Source organism: Ambystoma mexicanum, chromosome 3p, assembly GCF_040938575.1.
Source record: "Ambystoma mexicanum isolate Mex_15411 chromosome 3p, UKY_AmexF1_1, whole genome shotgun sequence".
In the NCBI taxonomy this organism is placed as follows: domain Eukaryota; kingdom Metazoa; phylum Chordata; class Amphibia; order Caudata; family Ambystomatidae; genus Ambystoma; species Ambystoma mexicanum.
The window spans coordinates 1,036,835,607-1,036,862,646 of NC_090925.1; the positions used below are offsets into that span (position 1 = coordinate 1,036,835,607).

Sequence of the window (27,040 nt, forward strand, 5' to 3'; positions counted from 1 at the left end):
CAACATTATATGTTTGCATCTTATGCAGAAGTTACATTTGCAGATCACTACAAACTAGCTCTTTGTTTCCCTGTAATAGCTCCTGGTCACTGGTAATGCTGGATACCCAGGAGCTACGTTTAGCTCCTGCTTATCCAGTCTGTATTTCGAGCCCTGTGAAAAATCGTATTTTTTCCCAGAGCTGTGATAAAAATCACCCTGAGATCAGTTTTAACTGAGCAGCTTTTTTCTGTTGCTTTTTTAATTTGCATAAGTCACTGCAGAGCTGGTCTTTGCTTGCTTTTATATGTAGGCAGTTAGCTTTCTATAATCGTTCAGTTTTCTCTCATGGTTCCCGGGCCATAAAAGCAAATTCAAGCAACCAGCATAAACATCAAATGCATATGTTCCACATATACACAGTCTCTATCTCAATCAAAGATGTTCTCTACCAAACTCCACCTGGGAAAGTGCACATCCTGTGTTGAAAGAGGAAGCTGCAACACAAAACTAGCCTTGACAATGTTTGTTTGTTTTAATAGGCAGGCCTGCCTCCTTCACCCAGTCATATGTTTTGCATTACAACAGGTGCATATTATAACAAAGAAATTAAACAATTTGAGCACTTTAGGAGCTTTGTGCTTGGGTGCTATATTTCGGAGAAATCGAGTGATGAAGACACACTTTGTTCAATGTTTTTATTCCAACAGCCAAAACTAAAAATCGGCTCCACACTCCCCCCTACTATCTATTATGCGCCTTCTTGTTAACTGTAGGTTCATTGAAGTTTCCACACAGCAGACACAAACTTTAGAAATTGAAGACAACCGTAGCGACCAGTGGCTATCTACAAACCGTTTGGTATATCTCTCTGCATTTTTTTTAAATGCAATTCCACATTTATTTCCTCAATGTTGTAAGGGTGTCAAAGGATGCTGACACGATGGTGGCATGGTGGTTGCTATACACATTTATTGATAGCATAAAGAAACCCTCACTATCCTCTAGGAGGTGTTTCCCAGCCTCATACTAATACTAAATGATCTATCAGAATGTCCGTCAAAATCAAACTCCGCCGTCCTGCTCCACAACCTACTTCTATCCCTCACACTTCAATTAAAGAATAGTCCAACAGAAAGTTCCTTCTCCAGGAGAATGACTCCCTTCTCCTGGTATTCGGGTCTTATTTTAAAATGTTCTCTTGAAAAAGGATGCCAGGGGGAATGCCTCCCTGGCTTGTGTTTCCAACAAAACCTTTGTACACTCAACTTTCTGGACCAGGCGAATGACTCACTTCTCCTGTTATTGGTCTGCACACTGCTGTATAGCTCGCAACAAGGCCAGGGAGAAGGACTCCCTTCCCCTGGGGTCTCTAGGGTTTTTTGAAAGGGATTTAGTTTCTTCACCTGGTGAGTGGCTACCTTTTCCTCGGATGCTTGGTTCACATTTGTTACAGTCCCTGACCCGTCTCTTGTAGTCGGTGGGATTATCGCTGCCACTGCGACAAGGAAGTTCTCCTCGGATGCTTGGTTCTCTTTACCCAATAGCATAGATGTTACTTCTGGGCCAGGGGATAGCCCGCTTGAGTCTGCTTGCCTCTCTTCCACCCATGTGTTGCCTCCAGCTCTCACGTACCTCCTGTTAAATTCTGTGGGATTGGGTACGCCACTGGGACTGGTGTCTGTCTCTTTGGGTTTCTCTCTTCTGCTTCTGGAGCACCACATAGGCTCTGCGCTTTGCTGCTTTGTGCTCGGATCGGCTCCAGCTGGACCAATGGAGAACTCCCACAGCGATTCGTTAGCATCCTCTGCTCTTCTTCTCTGGTCAGCTGACCGGATTTGAAACTCCTGCAAATGGTTTGCACACCTGTTGCCTCTCCCAGTTGGGCTTGGCAAGTTCCTTAGTCCATTGTCTCTTCTTATATATGGTGTACAGTCCCACCCTGGTGGATTGTCAAAGTCCTTTATTTCCTTTGATAGCTTGATCGTCATGCCTCCTCACAGCCACCTCGTACCAGTACTAGCACAGTCATTATTCCACATGTCGCCTGTGCTCCTCATCCAATTACTTTCTGTCTTGACTGTATCCCATATACTACAATCATACATTGGCCTACTCTCGAGGAAGTAGCATGGAATTGAGGGTGGGACTAGGGAATGTTGGGGTGACGTTGCTCAACGGGCTGTATCGTAGGTGGTCGTCCTTGTCCCCAGATGAGATTGGGGGGGGGGGGAGCAGTCCCTCCCCATGGGGTCCTCCCACATTAAATCCATTAAACCACCCCTAGGCGGACTATTGGGTATCAGCACACCTTCCCAACCTCATGGGAAAGGGTCCCCCCCCCCTTGGGGAGAAGTCGCGATACCTGACGAATCATCTGTGATAATATACCTAAAGGCCATAGCGTTTGTTTGTTGCTACTGCATCTTCTGGTGTGTGATGGTTAGGAATCTTTAGTGATAGTAGACTTCACCAGAAATAGACTGCCTTTAGTTGGTCTTGTACACTGTCCTCTGTATTTGAGATCTTATCCACATTACTATGGCATTCATCACCAATCCATAAAATCTGTGTACCCTTCTTCCCGCACATATTTATATTCTTGTGTCATTATGTTGCTCACCATAAACATTTCCATAGTCTCCAGGCGCTCCTACTAAACACTTTTTTTTTATTGCCAGGATGAACCGCTTGATGAAAGTTCTGTGAAGAAGATGATCCTCGCCTTTGAAAAAAGGTCCTATAAAAACCAGGAGCTGCGCATCAAGTTCCCTGACAACCCAGAAAAGTAAGATGAAGTCCTCTTTTGATGGCATGCATTGCACATTATATAAAGGAAGTTGAGTGATATGTAAATGGAAGAAATTAAGGTGGCTTCTAGAATCAGAACTTTTTTTTTAGGGTCCATGGGATGATAAATGTGGTCATTAAATGAAACCTGTTTCCACCTTGTTTGATTTCCCTGTGTTAATACAAATAGCGAACCAATTTTGGTATTCTGAAACCCACCAAGACTCCTGCTTACAGTCTCGTTTTTCTCACCCCGATCATCTCGTCTTTTCTGCCCCATCTTACACCTCTTACTTTTTGCTATATTAATTCTAGCTGCGATAATCTAAAATGGCTCTTCTTGATGTTCCATGTATCCTGGCTACCTAAGATGGATCTATTAACACCGGCCACATTGCAAGAATAGGTTTGAAGCTTCTGGAAATGATCTTCTATGAAGGTTGCTTATGATGGTTTTTCAAATTCCCTATCATGAATAGTATTTACCAAGCAATGCTGTGTCCACTCCCTATATATAGGGGCCAAAATACCTTCAACTCTCCCTTCCTAAATATCTTCTTTCTCGAGCACTTCGCTCTTCCGCCTCCAACTCCCTCAGGGTGAGCCGCTTCTCCAAGCAACGAGTTGGGGGGAGATCTCTCTCCGCAGCAGGGGCCTCCCTCTGGAACAGCCTTCCTGCCTCCCTGAAACTTGAGGAGAACCATCTCCGGTTCCGGAAGCACCTCAAAACCTTCCTCTTTGCTTCTGCTTTCTCTCCCCTTGTCCCCTGCTAAATCACTGAAACTGTACTGAATCAGCAACCGGGCCACTCGCCAATCTCGGTCCTTGGCCCAGCCACTCTCCCCTGCACTGCCTTCCTTGCAACCCCTGCACTGCGGGACTGTCTCTGTATCCCTACAGTCCCCCTTCCCAGCACTTGTATGCACTTATCTTGCACTTGCCACCAGCTGGCCCTCATTATTTATCTTGTTCATCACTAACCCTGTACTGCACTTTCCCCTCTCCCTTCCCCCTTGCACTTTTCCCATCCGCCCCCACCCATGCACTTGCGCGATCTGAATGACACCTGGCCTAGTAGGATCGTTGTCTGTCTCCCCTTGTTCCCCCCCTCCCTGCCTCGTCACGCCTTGAAACACTTGTGTATAGGCACGTTACAAATGTCATATCATATATCATATAGACTGGAGTAATGTGGGGGAACTACTTTGTTGGGGCAGGACCACTCTGCTTTGTATCTTGTATGGTGTGTATTGTCCTATTCGTGATTCAAGTCCACCGCTCAGGAGCATTGTTTATTTATTTATTTGGAGTTTTATGACACACTTAATGCATATTAAGTGGCTGGATGGAAGGTTTTGCGGAAGGAAGAGGGAACGGGATTGAAAGTGCAGGAAGCAAAGGAAGTATTAGATTATGGTAAGATTATTTAGCAGCAGGCAATTCAGTTGGCTTGCAGAATCCCAGGTATTTACAATATTTTATACGGGCAACCATCAGAGGTTACTACTGTAGTCTGGTTCGTTAATTACGCTACATTATTTAAAGTTACTGACAAAGTGGAAGGTAGATTTCCGTAGTCTTGGACTTTAACTTGCTCCGTTCTAAAAAGGTTTAACTTTCTTAGTTGTGCTATTGCGATTGCTGTGCTCCAATAGTAGAGCTGTTTACGCATTCTCTAATTTTCTGCTTGGATCTATCACATATGGTGTTACATTTAGGGAGTAGACTTGCATAACCCAAAATTACAGATTCGAATACCTCTGCATTAAGAACTAGGTACATTTGTGTTCATCTTAGTTGAGAACAATGTAAATGTTTTTAAGTCCAGGGATGACATTTGGATGATTGGAGGTTTATTTAGACTTCTGAGGTGGGAAATTACATCGGTGAAGATTGTGTGGTTAGCCATCTTCCATTCCTTCCTTCTGGTGGCAACATAAATGTTCTTGTATAGTATGTGTATTTATTGAAGTTAAATTGTCTTCGCAAAAATAATTGTACAAAGGCCAAACTGAAGGCTGGAGCAGTCACATATATGGCTGCCTTATACAGTAGTTTATTCATTCAATCAGATGGTAGTGGATATGAACCTGTAAACAGTAAATGGTGGTGAGACACAAGACAGACTTTAAATGTTTATTTGTCTTTCAATCAATCTTTATTCTAAAAATTAATTCCGTAAGCAAATCAACAAAAAACATATTCCCGCTTACATAACATTTTCCACAAGTATCATAAAGACACTTACAGTCTAAGACCACAATTCATAATACATAATTTAAATAAATACTAAAAAGAGTGATTCAACTTGAATACAATGAATGCCAGATGATGGTGTTACATTTTACAGTGTGGTACATTGCAATTATCCATAGCACCTTATACTAATTTCCGGATTAAGATAATAAAAACTCCAAAATCCTAAATCCATGGTTCATTATGTATAATTTCAATACATACTGAAAACAAGGTTTAAACTTAAATCCAATATATGGCAGATGATAGCGATACATAATAGAGTTGGTGTAACTTATCTATTACGCTTCCTTTTCTGTAACCCGAAGCACTGAAACTAATCTTTTAAGTTTAAGCGCCTAGATCCCTCAGGGTTTTGCACGCTATTCAAATAAACAGAGTGGTACATATTGTTGTTGTACACAACCCCTTGCACTGATTTCCTGAGCTCATCGGATGGTGTACTGCTCGTGCAAGGAGAGTTTCTTGTCCCGGATCATCAATAATATTATTAAGATATGTTCCAAACTCCAACGTACTAGATAATCATTAGCTAGCATAAAATAGTAATAGGCCACTCTGTACTGTCGAAATTCTAAAAACTTTAAAAGGGGTATCAGGTATCTTTGCTGGGTTCCCCCTGGAGAGCAAAGCGTAAAAGGCCAGCAGTTGACTAATGTAACTGTTATTATTGTGGTGTGGACTGACCAGTTGTTTCTCGGAAAATCTCATTCCCAAATAATCAAAAGCATGCACCCTACTCATGTTCGTTTTGCCCACACAGATGCTGGAGTTAACCCCTCTATTGTTGTGTTAAAACCCATTTACACCGATTTTGTTTCATTTACTTTCATTTTTCCTACGTTCTGTGACAAATGCAATCTACACAACACCTTTTGTGCGCCAACAATTAGCACATAAACACAACCAATCTTATTTGATATTTTTAAATGCTTTTTAATTACTCATACAGTACTAAGCATTTCACAATGTGCCACAGTGATTGTGCCAGATATGACAAATGCTTTACAATAAATTCACATTGAACCAAATATCATGAAACAGTATAGGTAAATCGATACAATATGCCGGCATGTGTTTCACTTGGGGGTGCACTAATTCTCTGCAACCTCTAGTGAGCTTCTTCTATTCTAATTTCAATTTAAATTGCTAATTTTCAAAAGATTATATAAGCAAGAATGCTGGTTCTCATTGGAAAATTGGAATATAATATTAGTAGACTACATTTTGTATATCGCACATTACTTGTTTAGCATGTGTGAAGATTCACAATTTTAATTGACTGCAGTGAGGAGGGTGAAGAGTGGGGATATGCCAAATGGAGGAGGGGAGAGATGCATATGCCAGCAGGGGAGGCACCCTGTATGCGTAACACCTGATGTAGGCAGAGCCAAGCAGAACCCGCAATGTTCAGATCGACTCTGAATGTGAGAGACAGATGCTGGAAAACCATCAGGTGCAAGCGGACACAGGCTGAGAGAAGGAGAACCCAGGTACGGGTGGTGGCGTGATCAGTGACTTTGTGGTGGGCAGGCTGTCCGATCAACAACACCAACACTACCTGGTTGAGACTGCAGCAACCCGACCAGGTAGCAGAAGGAATACTCCACGTTGAGCAGAGCTAGGAAAGGATGCTGGCATGAGCTTGCCGACAAACAAGTGGAAGGAATAGAATGGTCCTGAGTAACTGCATGTTCCGGAGACGTTATCCGGTAAGAATAGAGGCAACTGGGAGAACAGGAGGACCGGGAGGCCACAGGGGTCTTGTTATGAATTACAATAAACTCATCCCTGTGAAATTGACAAACTCCTGCATATAAAAATGAAGGAAACTCGTCCCAGAAAGATTCACGAAAAGCTAAATATAAAATGTATTAACTTGAACTATAATAATCTAAGCAGGAGAACCCCAAGCACACCAGGGAACAAATACATTAACACTGGGGTCACACTACCATGGGAAGAGAGAAAAATACCATGAAGTGAAGGCAAAAGAAGCCTATGAGATACACACAGAGGTGAAGGGAGCACGTTGATTATCCTGGCAAGATACCCTACCTAAGAGAGTATAACTTCGAAGAATACACAAGGCCCAATAGCCTGGATCAAAGGAGCAAACCAAGTTCAAGAAAGGACTTGTGGAGGACAGTCCACAAAGATAGGGGAAAAGCCAAAACCCTTGGAGAGTTGAAAGATTTGGTACATAAGGTGACCAGAGGTGATCTGAACATTGGATATTAAGAGGAACTCTATAAAGAAGACCAGTACATAATCAGGAGAAGGGAGTCATTCTCCTGACTTTAGTTGGTTAGACTAGTGGTACGGGACCTACGTCAGACTGGCCGCAAAATCTGGCTTGGCTTGGAGATATGGGCTGAATGTCATGGCGAGAGTCATTGATCCTGATTTCCGAGGGGATATCAATATTCTCCTACACAACCACCGAAACAACCCGTATAGAGTAAAGGAGGGGGAGAAAGTACCTCAAGGGATCCTTGTAAAAACCTTGTTAACCACACCCTAAGATGTAGGGGTACAAACAGAAACTGAAGGGGGATCAAATGGATTTGTGGTAGCAGACTTACACGTAGTATAGACCCAACAAGAATTGGAAGCGGTTGCCCCCTTACCTGATCTGGCCATTGGCCAGAGAAAATGACCCAGTTCTCACAGAGGCCAGAGAAAATTACCCAGTTCTCACAGAGGCCTTCAGCAGAGTAATGAATAAAGAAGCTGGGCGCAGCCAGGCAAGTCCCTTTTTAGTTTGTTGTTGTTTTTGTTTTAGCCCCAGAAGGAGTATCCCAAACCCAATTACGGTTCTCCAAAAGCCTTAGGCAAATTGTTTAAGAGCTGGCTTACTCCCATTTAACTACCGCCCATCAAATGCTACGGATAGCCTAGTGCCAGAAAACACCTAGGTTTTATTAGTTGTGAGGTTTTGCCGATGTTAAGAATTTTGTGCCGACTTGTGTGATCTGTCAGAAAAGGGCAACAACTCCAGTTCTGGGCCGCCCCATTACAGCTATTGCCCATCATCGAAATCCAGTTTTGAAGGATCTAACTGGACATATAGTGCCCCCCCCCCTAGAAACTTCCAAACTGGGCAATCGCTTTATCTTGGTAATAATGGGCTGCACCACTCGCTATCCAGAGGCCTTCCCCCTACGTAACAACAAAACACAGCAAATGTTATTAAAGCACCTGTTACCCTTCTTATCCAAGAATGATTTCTGAAGGAGATCCTTGTGGACCAGGACTCCACCTTCCTGTCTCGATTAATGCAAGAGGTAAAATAATTGCTTAATATTAAAACCTTAAGAACCTCCGTCTACCACCCCCAGATCAATGGTTTTGTAGAACGTTTTAATCACATCTTAAAAAGAGTACTGCGTAGGTTGGTAGAAACAGATGGGAAGAACTGGGCTGTGATGATACCCTGGGCCTTGTTTGCAGTCCGGAAAACCCCACAAGCTTCCCTGGGATATTCCTCGTTTGAATTACTCTGTGGGAGGCAACACTGAGATGTATTAGACATGCTAAAAAAAGCATGGTAAGAAAGCGAGGAACCTGTCTTACCTATTTCTCAAATCGCACAGAATTTAAGATCCCACATGGCAGCGGTATGGGAAATTGTAAAAAAAACATCTTGGCGAAGCACAAGAACAACAAAAGAGTGCCTATAATAAGCATACCATACCCTGTACTTTTTCAGAAGGACAGTCTGTTCTGGTTCGCCTACCCACTTCGGGAAACAAATTGATTTCCAAGTGGTTTGGCCCATAAGGTGCCTTGGGTTACCTCATTTCCCAACCCCGATAGAAGACCAAAAACGCAAGTCTGTCACATTATGTTGCTCAAGGAGTGGAGAATAGACAATAGTGAAAATACCACAGTTACTATGGCTGCTCTCCTTACTGAATCTGAGACTTTATGGGCCCAAATGGGTCCACCTGCACCGATTATATATTCATCACGGCCAATTGTTGGTCTAAAGCTAGGGACTTGTCCATCATCGATTATGACTGAGAGCGATCACAATCCTCTGTCCTTTTCCTGCTGTATAGGAATTGGTGGAACACAGGGATCAGCAGGCTCGGGGGCCAGTCAGCATATAGTGGTTGAGGGGCATGCCAGGAAATTGATAAAGTGGGCAGACTGGATTGAGATAGATATAAAGCCAGTGTCATACGTGGCTATATCCGGCAACTTGGGAAATATTTGCAATATAAGGGCACCAGCAATAACTAGAATTACAGAATTTGAGACTGTGGGCAAAAATGTAGTACCCTTTGTGAACTTGTCGAAAGCGAAGATCAAACGGAAGCCAGTGGGGGGGGGAACCCATGATATAAGGCTGAGTGTACTAAATCAAAACAAGATTTAGGCTTGCACGTTAGAAATGCAAGATCTTTGGACAAAGGGGTTTTACAAAATGTGAGAAAAAAAACACAAAGCACTTTTGGTTTCATCAACAAGAGTCTATGCTAAAGCCTCATGGGCTGCTCTTCATGTGGCTATGGAAGAAAGGGACATGGTGCGTTTTTGGAAGCTGGTCCCCTTGAGTGAACTGGATGCTGACCAGTCTCTCAAATGCTGTATCGCGGGTAATGTTTGGAGGAGCCACTTTTCCAACCTCTATGCTGCCTCTGGAAGGCAGGTTGCCCAGCCTAGAGTGGAGGGTCTGGATGTAAAACCCCCAGCAGTAGTCTTGATCATATCACATGAGGAGGTAGAAGAAGCCCCGGGTGTGCAAAAAAGGGCTAAAGTTGCTGGGCCCGATTTTATACCAGTAGACTTCTTCCAAGATGAACTGCTGACTATGTCCACGTATGAGAAGAGGATTTTTAAATACAGAGGAGAATCTGATAAATTCAATGCTCTGAGGGGCATTTACCTGGACACCGATGACTAAATGTGTTAATTGTTTGCTTCATGATATATGTATAATTTGAATGTCTCCTGAAGTGTATCGTCATTATGATTTGGTTGCTTTGCTGTTTCTACAATAGTATCCTATTGGCTGGGTAGTAGGCATGACATTGATGCAACTTGTTATGTGATTGATTGATTTTTTTTTCTTTCTCTCACTTTGTAACCACATACGTTTTCTGATATGAATAGCTTTTACAGTAGGTTTACATGGTTCTATTGTCAATATGCTTTGTTTGTATTGCCTATGTATGCATATGTGCTCTTACCTATTGGTGTTAAAATAAAAATAGTAACTCCCAAAGGATGAACCATCCAATTGGATCCCGACCCTGTGTAGAGTACTTAACACTGCTATCTGTTCTAAGGAAGTCCCTAGAACTTCGAGGGAGGCAAAAATAGTACCCATACACAAAAAAGGGGCCAAAGATCAGCCCCAAAATTACTGGCCGGTATCCTTACTGGATTGCGCCAGTAAGACCTTTGGCAAAGTCTTGCTGGCAAAATTGCATAAATGGGTGGACGATACGGGGATCATGATACAGGGATCATTACTAATGCCCAGACAGGGTTTCGCGTTTGACAGGGTACTGTGGATCATTGTTTCTTGTTGTCCTTATTAATCCTTCTATTTCGTGATATAAAAACAGCTTTTGATTCTGTCCCGAGAGCATTGTTGTTGCAGATCTTGAAGAGGCGGGGAAGTCTCAAGAGTTGATCCATTAAATCAAATGACTCCATGTGCAGACCCAAGTCAGTGTGTTATGGCCTTGGAGGTGGCCTGACCGACCCATTTCATGTGATGAAGAGGGTTCGCCAGGCATGCGGCTTGGCCCTGCTTCTCTTTCTGTTATATATATTCAGGAAATAGTGGATGCACTAGACGCCTCAAAAATTGGGTTAAAAAAAGTCCCACTCTATTTTTCGCTGATGATGAGGCAATCCTCGCCACTACTCGATATGTGCTTAGATCGGCCCTGAACATCATCTTGGCAAAATGTAAGGTGCTCGGTCTTGTGCTTAATGGCATAAAATCCAAAGTTATGGGTTTTAAACCCCCTTTTTCCAAGCCTTACTAGGTGAAGATTAAGGTCGATGGGCATGTATTGGACCAAGTTAGGCACTTTGATTATTTAGGGATTAGGTTTAATGAGGCAGGGGGGTGGTCTGACTAAGGCTAGCCTAAACAAATATAGCAGGTGTATTCATTCCTTTTTTGCAAGCCATGGCAGCGTGTCAATCTCACCGGCTATAGGGCTATTTTACTGTGCTGAGATCTGAGGCTTTGCACATACAAAACTTTCTCCTGTTGAGAATAACTTCCTTAAGAAGTTATTGCTTTTGTCTAAGAATGCCCCAACGTCGTTGATTCAATTGGATCTCCAAATCTGGGCTCTAGCCGACCTGATTGCCCTAAATCCAGCCCAGTACTGGGTAAGACTGTGGTCTTCCCAGAGCCTGGCACCATACAGAGAAGCCCTGAGGGATTTTTTGCAATTGGAAGGTGCAAAAAATCAGGGTTGAGTTTGCCATGTAAAAACGTTATGTGGGCAGGGCGCTAGATATTTTTGGGATAATCTTGGTGAGTGCTGCCCTTCGCTCAAGGTTGACCTCAAGACAATTGCTAAGTACAATGCGTTCCAGAATTTGGAGGCCCAAAGGCATTCTTTGAATTCCTTTTATCTAACTTGCTAGGGAATTGCAAACCTTTTTTGGATTTGTCTGCTTCAAATTGAGATTTTTGCCCATCGCTTGCTACACTCGTGAATGGCCACCACATAATTCCGGGGCATGCCCACTCTGCAGACAAGCCGATGAAACTCTAATCGACATTACGCTGATATGCCCAAGTATACTCGAGCTTAGGCGAAGGTACTTAAGGCCTCTTTTAGTTGATATGGGTACAAGAAGCTCATGCGAAGCAAAGCAGCTCCTTACCATTATGCTGGATTGGAAAGTCGTATTTGGCTCGGCCAGGTATATCCATCGTGCCTGGCTTTCAAGAAGTAAGCTGTTTGGCAATGTGTTACTATAATTGTTGACCTGGCTTTCAAGAAGTAAGCTGTTTGGCAATGTGTTACTATAATTGTTGACTATTTCTGAGGCTGCAAGCTTGCTCTCCTCTTAAAGTTAATGTTCTATTCCAAAGTTGCACTTTCACTTTAGTATGGTTTTTAATCCTATGTGGTTTTTGTATCCTTTTTTAAATCAATATCTTGTGGCTCACATTGCATTTATTCCAGGTTTTAAAAAGGAAAACCTACTGCACTGGATTGATGTATTTTTTTAACTTACATTTTTTTCTATTGATCGATTATTGTATTGCTTTGTGCTAAAGGACTATTCCGAATAATAGCTTAATGTAATTAATTGAATCTGAGTCTAATAACATCTTAGTTTCCCCCAATCTAACACTTTCCCAACAGAACGATATTAACGTCATGTTGACCCAGTTTCTAGAGATATTTTCAGAACAATCGAGCAGGATTTATACGTGTTTCCATTATATTTGAACTATTGCAGGGAAAACCATTAATTAAAAACCTTACAGGATCTCGGAGCCACAAAAAAAAAGAATTGAGGTGGTGGAGGAAATGCTCAATGTAGATATGAATGAGCCCTCTTGGATGCCTTCGTCCTCCCCTATTGTTTTAGTCACAAGACTGGATACATTCTGGCTTTTTTTGTATAGACTTCAGAAAGTTAAATCACTATTTGATAACTGTCCAATGCGAAGACTTGATGAACGGATCGAAAAGCTAGGCTCATCCAAATATATATTGACCCTGGATCTAACAAAGGGTTACTGGCAGGTCCCATTGAATCCGGCTGACAGAGGAAAAACCTGCCTGTTCAATACTGCAAGGCCTTTTCCAATTCAACTTCTTAACTTTCAGTCTACCGTGAGGTCCAGCTACTTTTCAGCAAATAAAGTACAAAGTACTGAAACCCTACTCATTTTGTACAGCAGATCTTGATAATGTAGTGGTACACATTGATAGCTGGCCCGAGGACGTCCATCTATATGCTATCGGCCGGGTCTTGAGGAAAGCCCGTTTAAGAGCCAGCCCCCGGAAATGTAATCTGGCACAATCCTAAGTGAAATGCATCTGTTTTTGTTGTTGGAAATGGCCTGATGCAACCCCACATTGCGAAAGTAAGAGCAGTCCAACAAAGGTCAGAGGAGACAGGCGTGCCTTCCTGGGCTTAACCGGCTATTATAGAAGGTTCATACCTCCTACCCCGCCTTTGCCGGCAAGCTAACAGATAAATTAAAGAACGCTGAACCCCAGAAGTTACTCTGGGATAGAGAAGATCAAACAGCTTTCGACCAACTGAAACAAATACTTTGCCACAAACCCATCCTTAAGATGCCAGACTTCAGTAAAGAATTCCTGTTGCAAACAATTGCATCAAAGGTGGGCCTAAGGACAGTGCTCTCACAAGAATATGATTACATTGAGCACCCTGTTCTATATACCACAAGGAAGCTCTTTCCAAGAGAACTATCTTATGCTGTGGTTGAAGTTGAGGCACTGGTGAGAAAATGGGCTGTCATGCGCTTAAGGTATTATCTAACTGGAAGAAGATTCAGGTTGAGTACTGACCACTTACCATTGACCTGGATGAGCTTATGAAAGGACCCCAATGGCATAGTAATGAGGTGGTTCTTGGACTTAAAACCCTTTTGTTTCACAGTTCAACATCGAAAGAGCAAGGAACGGGGAAATGTTGACTTCTTGAGCAGTTTCTTGTCAATTGAGACGGGGAAGCCACAAACATAAGGTGTTCAATCAAGGGAATTTGTTCATTCTACCCAAATGGGAGCCTCCCATTTTGAGGCTAGGGAGGTGAGCCCGCTCTGCAAGACCCTCGCTAGGGGTTTGGGCGAGAGGGACCATAATGGAAGAGACACTCCTTTAGGGAATAAGGACTCCTGTTCTGCTGAGGAACTCCCGAAGCCATTCCTCGTGATGGCATACATGGGACGATCTGATATGCAAAGCACAACCGCATTCAGAACATTTGCTGAAGATGAGAATAAAGTGTCATTTTCATCAAGAGGGAGGCTCTGATGCTTTAAGAGAAAGCCTCCAGTGGACTGCGACAAGGCGGTTGAAGAGAGAGGTCATGCCCAATGAAGGAGTATATTTTCAGCAGGGGGAGGCCACCTGTATGTGTAACACCTGATGGAGGCCAGCCAAACAGAGCCCGTGAAGTACAGATCGACTCTGAACGTGAGAGGCAAACCCCTGTAAAACCAGTTTGTGCAGGCGGAGAGGTGCCGAGAGAAGGAGAACCCATGTACCGGTGGTGCTGTCACCACAGTGACTCTGTGGTGGGCAGGCTGCCCGATCTATGATGCAGACACCACCCGGTTTAGAGTGCCCTAACCTATCCAGGTAGCAGAGGAATAGTAGAACGTTGAGCGGATCGAAGCAAGAACGCCGGCGAGAGCATGCCAACCATAAAGTGGAAGGAAAAGAACGGTCCTGAGCGACTGCAGGCCTGGGAGACGTTCCCCTGTAAGGATAGCGAGAACAGGAGGACCGGAAGGCCACAGGGGACTTATCAATTACAAGAAATTCATCCCAGTGAAATTGACAAAACCCGGAATATTAAATTGATGGACTTTAACTATAATAATCTGAGGAGAACCCTGAGCACACCAAGGAAAAAGTACATTAAAACTGGGGTGACACTACCATGTGAAGGGTGAAAGTACCATGAAACGAAGGCAAGAGAAGCCTATGAGATAAAAGGTCCTCAGGAGATGACACAGCTGAGAATGGGCAACAATAATTACCCAGAAAAGATACCCCACCTAAGAGTATAACTTAGAATACCCAAGGCCCAACAGCCTGAATCAAAGGAGCAAACCAAATTCATGAAGGGACTTGTGGGGGACAGTCCAACGATATGGGAAAAACCAAAGCCCTTGTGAGCGAGTTGAAAGAGTTGGTACAGAAGGTGACCAGAGACTAGCTGAAAACCTGATATGAAGAGGAACTCTATAAAGAAGACCAGTACATCATCAGGAGAAGGGAGTCATTCTCCTGATTTTAGTTTGTTAGACCAGTACATCATCAGGAGAAGGGAGTCATTCTCCTGATTTTAGTTTGTTAGACTAGTGGTAGGGTCAGTTAGGGTTCAAGTTATGAACAGCAGACTTTTTTATTTGGACATCTCCTCAAGACTGACAAGCATCTTAGTTATTCATATAGGTAGGCAACACCTCATAGTGCTAGGGAAAGATGGGCATTATTCCTATCATTCAGTGTCCCTGTCCTTCTGACCCGCCACACTTCATAAACTCAACAAATGAGTTTATAAGCGTTTGGTGTTTATAGAAACATAAAGTTGGGGAGTCAAGTGGCAACAGTAGTTTGGGATCATTGAAAGGGTTGATGGCACTTTTGGTTAATTGCATGAAAAGCAAACACCATCCATTGATCTTTTTTTTGCAGAAAATGGACTACTGTATTGGAAGTATAGCTTCCCCTTCCACCATGGTCCGAGAAGTAGGTCCATGGCGTGACAAGTAAGAGGGACTTGAACCTCGAAGTGAGGGTGGGGAAGCCATGATCCAGAAGGGAGCAGAGTATGAACTCCACATGATGGGCGTAATGCTAAGACACAGAAGGCGAGCAACATGCTTTGAGTCTGCAGAGCTTGATCAAAGCTGTGCATGGCAACAAGAGTGCAACTCGCTCTGAGTAGCTGGCAATAGTAATGCGCTGGAATGCCTAAAAGATGACACACTATTTAGAGTTCTCCTCCTGTAGCGTAGACCACCAAGAGGATAGACTGTGTATGTGTGACAATGCATAGTGGGAGTTAGTAGCACAATCCTATTGTGTTTACAGCCCAGAGAGCAAGACTGTGTGAAGCATAGAAGATTATACATTCTGGGAGTTGTAGTAAAAAACAGTGTTCACAACTATAAAAAAGATTGTGAGAGAAAAGAGAGGTACGGTATGCTGGGAGTTGGAGTAGTCCGCACACAGTATACACAAAAAAGAGGCTTTACCACTGTTTTCTGGGAAATGTATTCGAAGTTGAAGCATTTTGTGAGATTGGCAACCAGGAGACGTTGACTGTGGGAAAGAAGAGAAATGCTGCATCCTGGAGTTAAAATCCATAGTTTTTTAACTAAGTAAAATCCTACACAGTCTGACAAATAATATCAAGTTGTTGAAATAAGTCTTGGTGTACTTTGGTAGGCTTCTTTATGCCGATTTGGCACACACTATAAGAGTCAGGGCTCCCTCCTAGGAGCCAAGATAATTATTTTCTTTTTAAACATTTTTTTGCATATATGAATAAACAGAACTATCATAAAGAAAATCAACACAAACAAGAATATGAGAAAACCCAGGGATACAGTAATAATCCTTCAGGGCTATGATACATTCCCGAGCAACAGAGGTCTGTGACATAAGTGTTCTCCCTCTCACGTGATCAATTAAAGGAAACCATGTCCTGAGGTACTTCAGAAATTGTTAGACACCATTGCTATGACCTTTTTTCATAGACTACTCCCCCCAAAACGTCACCCACAGTATGCCATGGGTGCACCTTGTTGGGATTTCGAACGCTGCATAAGTGTCTACCGCGATCCATTCAAAAGCTGAGCAAGTATGATGCAGTTGTGCCTGATCTGGAAAAATCTCTTCATCATTTTCCTCGGCTGGGGCCTCCCTCTGGAACAGCCTCGCTGCCTCTCTCAAACTTCAGCAGAACCACCTCTGGAAGCAACTCAAAACCTTCCTTTTTGCTCTACTTTCTCTCTTCCTCTCCCTTTTTGATGTCCCTGACTGCTCCGCACACTGGTCACCTGGCCACCCACTGAAACTTGGGCCCAGGCTCCTGCATGTCCAGTTGCCCTTCCACTGCCTCTGGGCTCCTCCAGCACTTAGTGTCTGTATTTGCCACCCTACAGTCCCTTATCTCTCTGCACTGATAAGCCACCCTCCGGCAGCACTTTTTGTGTTACCTGCACTCTACCTCCGCCACTCCCCGCAACCTGGCACTTCTCCCCTCACTCCTCCCCGCACTTGTGTGATCTGAATGACATAAGGCTGAGTAAGATCGTTGTTTTGTCCTCCTTCTGTCCCCCTCCTTGTCTTGTCGCGCCTAGAAACACTTGTGTACAGGCATGTAATAAATGACCTTTCATATAATATCAACTCTGTCCCCTAATACGATCATTCATGGACATTTGGCATTTCACGTCATAATGCCTTTGATCAGAGCCGAAACCGCTTTCAAAAATTAATGTTGTGTATTCTCTGAGGAGACCTATACTGACAGAAGCAATTTGTGCGCACATTGTTTGAGTATACTGTGACAAAATACCCTGCCTCTCTCTGGTAGTCTTCAGCGGGGTAACCAAGGTGTTATCCATAAATTAGTGGATGATAGGTCTGCGTGTGGTATAGGAACCGGTACCCTGCTCACCATCACTTGGCCCCTGTCTAAGGGCAGGTAGATGGTCATTTTGCCTTCAAAGAAGCTCCTGCACCTTTCAGGGAAGGAACGGGGGTCCCACAGAACCAACAGTGCTTGCATGTTTGACTCCCCTCGTGCGGCTGGAGGAATCCCATAAATATCTATAGAGGGAAAGAGAGGGACCTAAATTAAGATGACAATCTTGATCGTCGGCTAACTATGCATTACATAGAGCCTCCACTCTCATATAATTGAGAAAAGATAAGGTGAGCAAGTGCACAGAGACAGGGTTATGACATGACACCATGAGAGTTGTCCAGGTGGAAGGACTAGCCACATCCAAGTCCAAAAACAGAACTGGAAGCCATGCTGAGTGGTGCGGCCTACCAATCAATCACTACACTGAAGGTGTGCCAGAGCTCCCTTGCCCCAGAGAGAATTGATGGCAGGGGGTATCAGGCAGAGAACACCAGCAAAAGAGAGTGACGAGCCACTCCCACATATGGATGCAAACCATCTCCAGGTGCATAGTCCGTTCACCAATTCTTTTACCAGCTAGCACAACAGAGTTTGCTTTCACCAAAGAAGCTGTAAGAATGTATCAAAGCTCTGCAAAATCCCACAAGCTCTGTTTTTTAGAGTAGGAGCTGGTGACGGTGGGTGTGGACTGGAGATTGTTTGATGATGGGTGGAGGAGACAGCAAGATATAGAGCAAGACCATGTAGATTGGAGGTATGATGTCCAGGAGGCTGAGCAATACTTGAAGCTGGGAGAACGACTGGGGAGCAAAACTGAAGGTTGATGGCTGGAAGGTTTTGAATTTGTTATAACCTCTGGCTTCGTCTAGGCAACCCTCTAGACAATCCTTTCTCAGCTTACACTCCATTACAGAAGGGCAAAAACCATAGGCAAATCTGGATTTGTCCCACTCCGACAGAGGCAGTCCAGCACAAACAGCTAGGTCACATGCCTTCCGCACAAAATCGGACAACACATTCAAGAGCTGGTGCGGGCGGCAAGAGACAAGGGGCATGAGAGTGATGTCCAAAGAAGGTGACATTATTTATAAAAAGGTGATGCCCTGAGGGGTGGTGGTGCACAGAGGTTAGAAGGCTTATCTGCCAGTCCAGCCAGGTGCATAGTAGTTGCCTGCTGTTTATTTTTCCACCATCTCACTGCTTATGAGGTATTGGAAGTGGCCAGGCTGGGAAAAGCACACACCCGAGCTACATCATTCCCTGAGCCATTTGCCGCTCATCCCAGTGCCTGCATCTAATCCGATTCTGGAGCAGATGTACCAATTCTGAGGATCCCAGAACAGATGCTATGCTGGATGCTGATTGAGCTGCTGTGCCTCCGCTGAGTCACCTATGTGGGATACGGGAGATCTGATCCCTCGCTAGAGCACAAGTGATCCAGGCACTGCTCTGGCAGAGACGCTTTGGCTCCCCCCAACTCATGGCAAATAAAACTTCAGGTAAGCCGCAAACTAGAGGCCAAGTTCACTGGTGTATGTGGCTCTGGTGCCATCTTGAAGGCTGTTACTCACCCCCGAGCTGGCCGGGTTGTTGGGAAGTGGACCTCGAGTCGACTGGATGGAAAGGTAAGACAGCAATCCCACGTGCCTCCACTCGTAAGCCAGGGTTCACCCTGAACCTACGCCTCCTCAACTTGAGGGAACTCTTCTTTATGATACACCCCTCTGCTGTTTGTATTATACACACAGAAGGGTTGATCACACAAAAGGGCGGAGAACACGCGCACCACCAAACCAAAGCTGCAAGGAAAAACAAGACAATGCTTAACACAAGCAGAGACAGAACAAATATATTTTGCTACCGGATGTTTCCTGTTGTACCTTGTTTTTTGGCAAATAGGGCATATGGAATAAGACGTAAGAAAAACCAAGGGTAAGAATTAATTCCCTATATATACCTGGGACAAGACAACAGTTGTAGGACAAGCGGAGTACAACAAAAAAAAACTGGCTTACCACAAAGTGGATGAAGTTGGCTTGTGAAAGAATGCAATGGTTTAGAAACAGCGGGGAGAAAACAACAAACCGGAAGGTTATTGCAGAGAAGTTTCCCGGGGTGCACGAGGGTCACACTAGTTATGGGCTGGTGCACAAGATCTGCAAAGCGTTTGTGGGTGCACGTGATGGTACCCGGGAAAAATCTTGTTGAATAAATCCCCTTTAATGATCAGAACGTGACGCATTTTGATAAGAGTCACTTATAAGTGTGGAGCCGGATGGTCAGCGGACAAGAATGACTGAAACTAGTAGTGCGTGAACCCCTCTTCTGGAATAGCAACCGCTATGGGTTAATCAAGCTTTGCCGCAAGGACTACAAGGTTGTAATCCGCACAGACAAATCAGGCACAATTTACGGGGAACTGACACGAAGCGCAAGGCAGGAGGAATACGATACACAGGCTGAGGTCGGCAACAGCAGGGCAGTAGGAGGCAAGAAGTGAGAAGGAGGAAGTCTGTGTAACAATCCGAGTTGGCAGCAGACCGTCCAAAGGATTAGGATGTAGAAGGTCCATTATGCATAGTCGTAATCGGGAATCAAAGCAGGAGTGTAAGGTTCGGAATAACGCTACAAATGGAAGCAGCGTGGAGGGGGCGTGGCCAGCTAGCCATGCTGTAGGACGTGTCTCACGGAGCTGCTCCTATGTATCCGTGATCGATCCGTTGAAACACATGCTTCAGATAACTAACGGTGCCCAGGAATGGAGGCGAGGGCATCCGAGCGTATGCCCCGCAATACTTGGACACTATAAGCTGGGAGGAAGCTTAATTGCTGCAAAAAGTAACATCATTCGGCCGCGGCCGCTCCGGAAGACAGTGGCACAAGATGGCGGCGGACAAAGGACTCGAGCATAATGACCCGAGTGGTGGCCGGTGAGGACTTGAGGCAGGGATTGTGCAAAGCGCTGCCGGCTGCGAGTGAAGACACGCTCGCATTGCAGAGCCTGCAGCCTTGAAGAATATTAACACATTGCACACAGCGATCGCGGAGGGGCTGTGAGCGGCAGCAGCGGGCATCCACTGGAAATGAAGTTTCCCAGGCGGCTACAAGTGTAGCAGCGGGGGAGCCGTCCAGGGCTCTGTGAGGCTTTGGAGTGCCTGGCGAGGATCGCTGGAAGCGACTCTGCTGCAGGCGAGCAGCGGCTGACAACAAGGATACCGAATACAAGAGGGACTTAATTTTTGCTGAAATTGACGTGATCGCACTGCTCCCAGCCAAGACACAGCCGGGCTGGAGCAGAAGCAGAGGTAACTTTGTTGCACCCCTCCATGCACAGCTTAGGAGGGGAGGCTTTGCCTTCATGAACAGAGGGCAGATAATATGTGCAGAAAGCGAGTTGGACATACATAATAAGCTGATTACTCGCATGGAAAGGAAATAACAAACGCCCTCGGTGTGCAGAGACTTGAAACATTAACTGGCATACAGCTTCCACGAAATGATAGCTAGGTGCTTTCACCCTGTGGGAAGGTGAGACACCTTGGCACCTGGAGTGCGCCGGACGCCTGCCCTGCACTGTGAGGGGGGCCTGGGCAACATATCACTACAGATGGCAGGGAGAGCGCCCATAACCTGTATGAGGGAGTGGATAGAACACCCAGGCACTGCCATGAAAAGAGGTTATAACATGAGGGCAGTGCTCCAAGAGCGGAAGCTGGGGGGCACGAAGAGTGGAACTGCGCTGAGAGGCAGATGAGTTAATTGGCATGTGGGAGGACATAACCCACTCGAGGTGATCTCTCAGCACGCAGGACTCCAGGAGTGCACCCTGAACTCATATCTGGAACCAGGAGTAATCAGCAGACAACACAGTGAAATAGAGTGACGGGCTTGCTGTGCCAAGTGTGAAGCGATAAGGGACACTTGCCCTTGGCCAACAGGATGACTGGGAAAGTGATCAAGGGCAAGAGCAAACAAACTACGATGGAGGCGTTCACCAAGACGCAGCAGTCCCCAGCCGCATCGGCGCTGGTAGGCGCAAGTGGGCCTGCGGGTAGCCAAACTGGAACTGAAAACCATCAGATCTTGGCGGCTATAACAGAACTAAAGGACTCCTGGGGGATAGCAATGGCAGACTTAAGGACCTCCTTGGAGGCTAAGATCGACGCGGTGGGGATAGATGTCAACTTGCTACGACAAGATGTCAGGGCGCTTGCAGATAGAACAAGTAGCCTGAAAAGTGCTGTTAAAACCAACACGACCACCAGCACAGACAACGCAAAGGAGGTCCACATACTAAAAGAGCAAGTGGCCAACCCGGAGAACCGTGCGCAGGAGGCGGAAGGGAGAGCGAGAAGGAACAACATTCGAGTGGTCGGTCTGCCGGACGGAGAAGAAGGCCAAGACCCCACAGACTATGTGGAGAACATGATCCTGCAGGAGATAGGAGCTGACAAACTCTCGCAGGGATTCATGGTTGAGCGTGCACACAGAGCCCTCACAAGAAAACCGAAGGCCGGAGCGCCCCCGCGCAATAATTGCCAAGATTCTGAATTATAAAGACCGGGAAAAAATATTCGAGTACTTCAGGAAAGGGGGAACGATAGACAGAGCCTCGGCTACCATCACAGCTTACCCGGATTATACAATGCTGGTCCAGAGGCAGAGATATAGCTATGTGGCGGTGAAAAGACGGTTGCGTGCGGCCTGTATGAAATATATGCTCCTGTTTCCTGCGAGATTGAAAGTGCTACATAAGAGTCAAATGTTTTTCTTTGACACCCCAGAGGAGGCTGCCGCATAGCTGGACCTACAGGAATGTCCGGAACAGGATTCTGCACGGGCCCAAGGAGAAACAGATAAGTGACTGAGACAATTCATGTGGACTGGTATGCCACAACGTGAGGTATCCCAGCCGAGGCTCGACAGGAACTTAAAAAGATAAGAGATGGGTTGGGCGGAGGCTGGGATTGGGTATCCTTGGTTCCATTGAGTGGCATTGGACTGGAATATAGAGCTTTGATTACATAGGCAGATAATAGCATGTTATTGAATTGTGACAAACAGGAGCAGCAGAATACAGGCACCCTACCCCCAAGTAGAAGTAGTAGGATAGCCATTAGGGCTACCTCACCCTGCTGAGCTTCGAGTACAGGCTATCACCAGAAAGTTCTAGATGGGGGGGGGGTGCCTGAGATCCAGGGATGGAGCTGGGCAACTGTTGGGGGGTGGGGGGAGGCTGAAGTTGGGGAAGGGAAGGGTGGCGGGAGGGAGAGAGGGAGGGGTGTTTGGGGTGTTTGTAGTTAGGGGAAGTTTGTATTGGGAGGTGGAGGGGTTGGTTGTGTTTATAGTTAGAGGGAGTTCAAGTTGGGGTATGAGCCTACATTTAAGTTCAAACATGAGTCTGCATGAAAGAGCCAGAGGGTTGTATCTGTAATGCGTGGGCGGGAGGGATCGGCTGGAGGTAACGGAGGAAAGTATTAACGAGCCATGGGAGATCTTAAGATAATAACGTGGAATGTCAGGGGACTTAACAGCTATTTGAAGAGGAATAAGGTCATGCTGGATCTGAAAAGGCAAAAGATAGATATTGCACTGCTGCAGGAGACGCATCTGACGTGGGAGAAGATGGAGTTGGTTGGGAAAAAATGGAAAGGGATTGTGGTGGGTTCTTCATACTCTGCCTACGCTAGAGGACTGCTGGTCTGGGTGGCGCCGCACGTCCCGTTCCAGCTAATACAGAAAGTGGTTGAGACGGATGGGAGGATGGTCATATTGAGGGGGCTGGTGGAGAATAGAGGTATGCATTGTAAATATGTATGCCCCCAATCAAAACACAGCGCCATACTTAAGAACTTGTGCACCAACCTTAGTATGTGTGTGGGTAGCGTGTTGATTTGGGGCGGGGATTTTAATTGTGTGATGAACCCCAAAGTAGACAGATCTGATGGCAGGATTGATAGGCCCACCCCAGCGGCTAAAGCATTGCAGACGCTGCTAGATGATTTTGGTTTGGCAGATGTGTGGAGAACAAAACATCCTAAAGGGAAGCAATATTCGCACTACTCAGCCCCGCAGCAGCTGCACACAAGACTTGATTATGTCTTTGCCACGCCAGATTAATGACAGAGATATTCAAAAAGAATATAAGGTGAGGGTCCTCTCGGATCACTCGCCCCTGTTCCTCGGGTGGCAATACTGCCCCCGAGGGCGCGGATTCCGACATGGCGCCTCCAAGCAGAGGCGCTCAAAGAGCCAGTCTTTAGAGAGGATATAAGAGATGAGATTACTAGCTATTTCGAGGTGAATACTGGTAGCGTTGACTCGGCGGGTACGCTGTGGGAAGCCTTTAAGGTAGTGATGCGCGGGGTTGTCAAAGGGCCTGCAAGGCGGGGTCCTGGCTGACCTGCAAAGAGCAGAAGATGAGCTAGAAATAGCATTAAAAAGTGGAAGTGTGGACACGGAGCTAATCCTTAAACTAGAACAGCAATGTGCGGAACACTGGGAAAGGCTCTGCAACCTTAACTATAAAAAGTATATAGAGAGACAGCATGCGGGAGGGGATAAAACGGGCCGGCTCTTAGCGTGGCTATACAAGAGCGAAACCCCTAGGCCCCTGATTAGAACGATAACCAGAGAAGACGGGGAGGTAGCGGACACCCAAGAAGGAGTTAACAAGGAGTTTGCAGATTATTACAGGGTGCTATACGGGGACAAGGAGGGAGGCAGCCAAGAAGAGATAACCGAAACACTAGAAGATATAGGACTGCCCAAGATAAGTGAAGAGGAAAGAGAGGAGCTTGATGCACCAATTACCTTGGAGGAGTTAGAAGAAGTGGTGAGACAGTTGCCCACCAGTAAGACCCCAGGAGCAGAGGGGTTCCATAGTGAATTTTATAAAATATATGGAGAGGAAGTGCTCCACCCAATGCTAGAAATGCTTAATGAAGCGTTTGAGGTGGGACGGTTGCCGCAGTCGCTCCGAGAAGCGATTATAATACCGCTACCCAAACCCAACAAACCAGGGCATAGCTGTGGCTCCTATAGACCTTTGTCGATGCTGAACCAGCACAGCAAGATATTGACGGCTGTCCTGGTGAACAGACTGCGAAGAGTAATCAGCAAATTAATACATCCAGACCAAACGGGCTATGTCCCGATTAGAAATATAACTCGCAACCACAGGCGACTCCACCGGGTGGTCGAATGGGGTGGTAGGAATGAAGGCGAAATGGCGATTGTGTCTTTAGACGCAGTAAAAGCTTTTGACTTGGTTAAGTGGCCATGGCTGTGTGCAGCACTGGGAGGGTACGGAGTGGGGCCCGGTTACATCAGGTGGGCGAAGATGCTGTACAGTGAGCCGCTAGTCAGAGTCCGAACAGGATCAGTGATATCGGAGAGATGGCAACTTAGTAGAGGCACCAGGCAGGGGTGCCCCTGGTCCCCGATGCTTTACATTCTAGCCCTGGAGCCTCTGGCAATATACCTCAGGCAACAATATGATACAATAGGTATTGAGATAGGGGGGGGAACGCCACCTAATATCCTTATACGCGGACGATCTGTTATTATATTTGAAATACTCGGTAGAAAATCTCCAATAAATCCTCGAAGTGATGGAGAGGTATGCGGGGCTGTCCGGCATAGCAGTGAATCCTCAAAAATCTAGCATATTCCCGCTAGGTAGCTATAAGGGAACCCCTGTGGAAAGGTTACCGGTGCTACAAATACCATGGGTGGTTAGTTCTTTCCATTACCTTGGAATAGACGTGTACCACACGGCAGAAGAGGAACATAGGCACAACACCGAGCCATTGAGAAAATCGGGAAATGCATGAAGTTTTGGGTGAAGTTGCCCCTAGCAATGATGGGACGAGGGGCAATGCTTAAGATGGTGGTCCTACCTAGGCTCCTACATTATTTTAGTAATATTCCACATATGATACCCAAGAAGTTTTTTGCTAAACTGAACAGTATGTGTAGGGACTTCCTGTGGCATGGTACCCGGAACAGAGTGGCGCTATGGAAGCTGCAGAACTTCTATGAAAAGGGGGGCATCAAACTGCCTAATTTTGAGGTTTATTATGTAGCGAGTCAACTACAATATGTGGCCAAGTGGCTTTCCGATGAAGCGACCCCTGAACTTAGGTTGTTTGGGCAGGATTGTACCCCGTTTTACTTGAGGGAAATGATCTGGTTGCCCGAGTCAGAAATGAAGGAGCGCTCTGGGATGATGATGCTTGGCTGGAAAATGTGGCGTCGAGCATGCCGGATGATGGGGGACCCATTCCCATGCTCCCTGCAGGTACCGCTGGTTGCTTTGGCAGGGGGAGATAAGCAGCTGAGGGTGATTATCAGGACCTACTGGAAATCGGTGGGGCTGGTAACGTTAGGGGACATTTGGCAAGAGGGGATCATTAGGGATTTTGAAGGACTTGGGGAAGAGGCGGGATTACATACGGGCCAATATGTTGCGTATCATAGGATGGTGCAGAAAATTCGGAAAACGTGGCCTGAGACAGTATTGGCGGAGGAATCAGATGCTACTATGGGGGCAATATATGACATATCTGAGGGGGGGCATGAGATCTCTAGGTTGTATGAGATGGTGATGACTAAGGTTGGGAAGGAATTGACACAATTAAGACTGGATTGTGAAGCGGAGGTAGGAGCCCCGATAGAGGATGGGATTTGGGAACGTGCCCTGGGATACCACAAGAAGGTGTCAAGAAATGCTAGACTAAAACAAATACAGCTGTATATAACGCATAGAGCATACCTGACGACTCTGAGGATATCTAAGTTCGAAAATGCTGGGCGATAGGCGTGTCCCAAATGCAACAAGGAAAACGCTGATATGACACACATGTTTTGGTCATGCCCAGTAACTGAGCGTTTCTGGGGTGAAGGGGCACAAAAACTAGCAGAGAAGGGGGTCACGCTCGTTATAGACATGGCCTGGCCCTGCTTGCTGGGAGGGTTCCCCAGATCACGGAAACTTAAACATGTTGGTAAACTAAAAGATTTGGCATATGTGCTCGCAAAACGGAGGATTGCCATGGGATGGAAGACGTGTCACAAGCCTAGGGTGGAGGTATGGTGGAAGGAGTTGCAGAAATGGGCGAAGGCTGAAACGATTGTATGGCAAGAGGCGAGCAGCATGAGGGGGGAGGAAGAAGTGGGTACCCTGATGGCATGGAAATCATTAATAGCAGAACTCTTTGGAGCAATATCAGATCCAACAGAATCTGACTGAAGTGAGACCCTGCCACATGTAGCAGATACGGAAGGCTCATAAATCGGGGTGGGATTGGGGGAGCATTGACCAAAGATTAAATGGTGATTATTGGAACTGTTGTAAATTGCACTGCATGTTTGGTTTGTATTCTTGTTTGGTTTGAATAAAATTAATAAAATATAAAAAACAAAAAAAAACAAATGGAAGCAGCGTATTAACCCAGAAAGCAGCTTTTAAACATTATGTGGGAGGCGGAGCCTGTGAGGCCACGTCGTGGGCGAGTGCAGCTGATGTCATGTGATGCTGCTTAAGCATTCGTACCATGGAAACCTGAGCTAGTGCTCGACGCCATGGCAACCTCCTACGCTGCCACAGAGGAGCGGCCATGCAACGGGCTGAAAAACACATGCCTACTGGCGC

The 27,040-nt window shown here is 45.7% G+C and overlaps 1 protein-coding gene across 1 annotated transcript in view; it reads left to right on the forward strand.

Moving 5' to 3' along the window:
* The window catches only part of CTNNBL1 (catenin beta like 1), a 1,235,052-nt gene that overhangs the window by 299,653 nt on the left and 908,359 nt on the right, over nt 1–27,040 (forward strand). Inside the window, exon 3 of the mRNA XM_069652387.1 lies at nt 2,661–2,767. Within this exon, the coding sequence (XP_069508488.1) occupies nt 2,661–2,767 (107 nt within the window). The remainder of the gene's footprint in view (nt 1–2,660; nt 2,768–27,040) is intronic.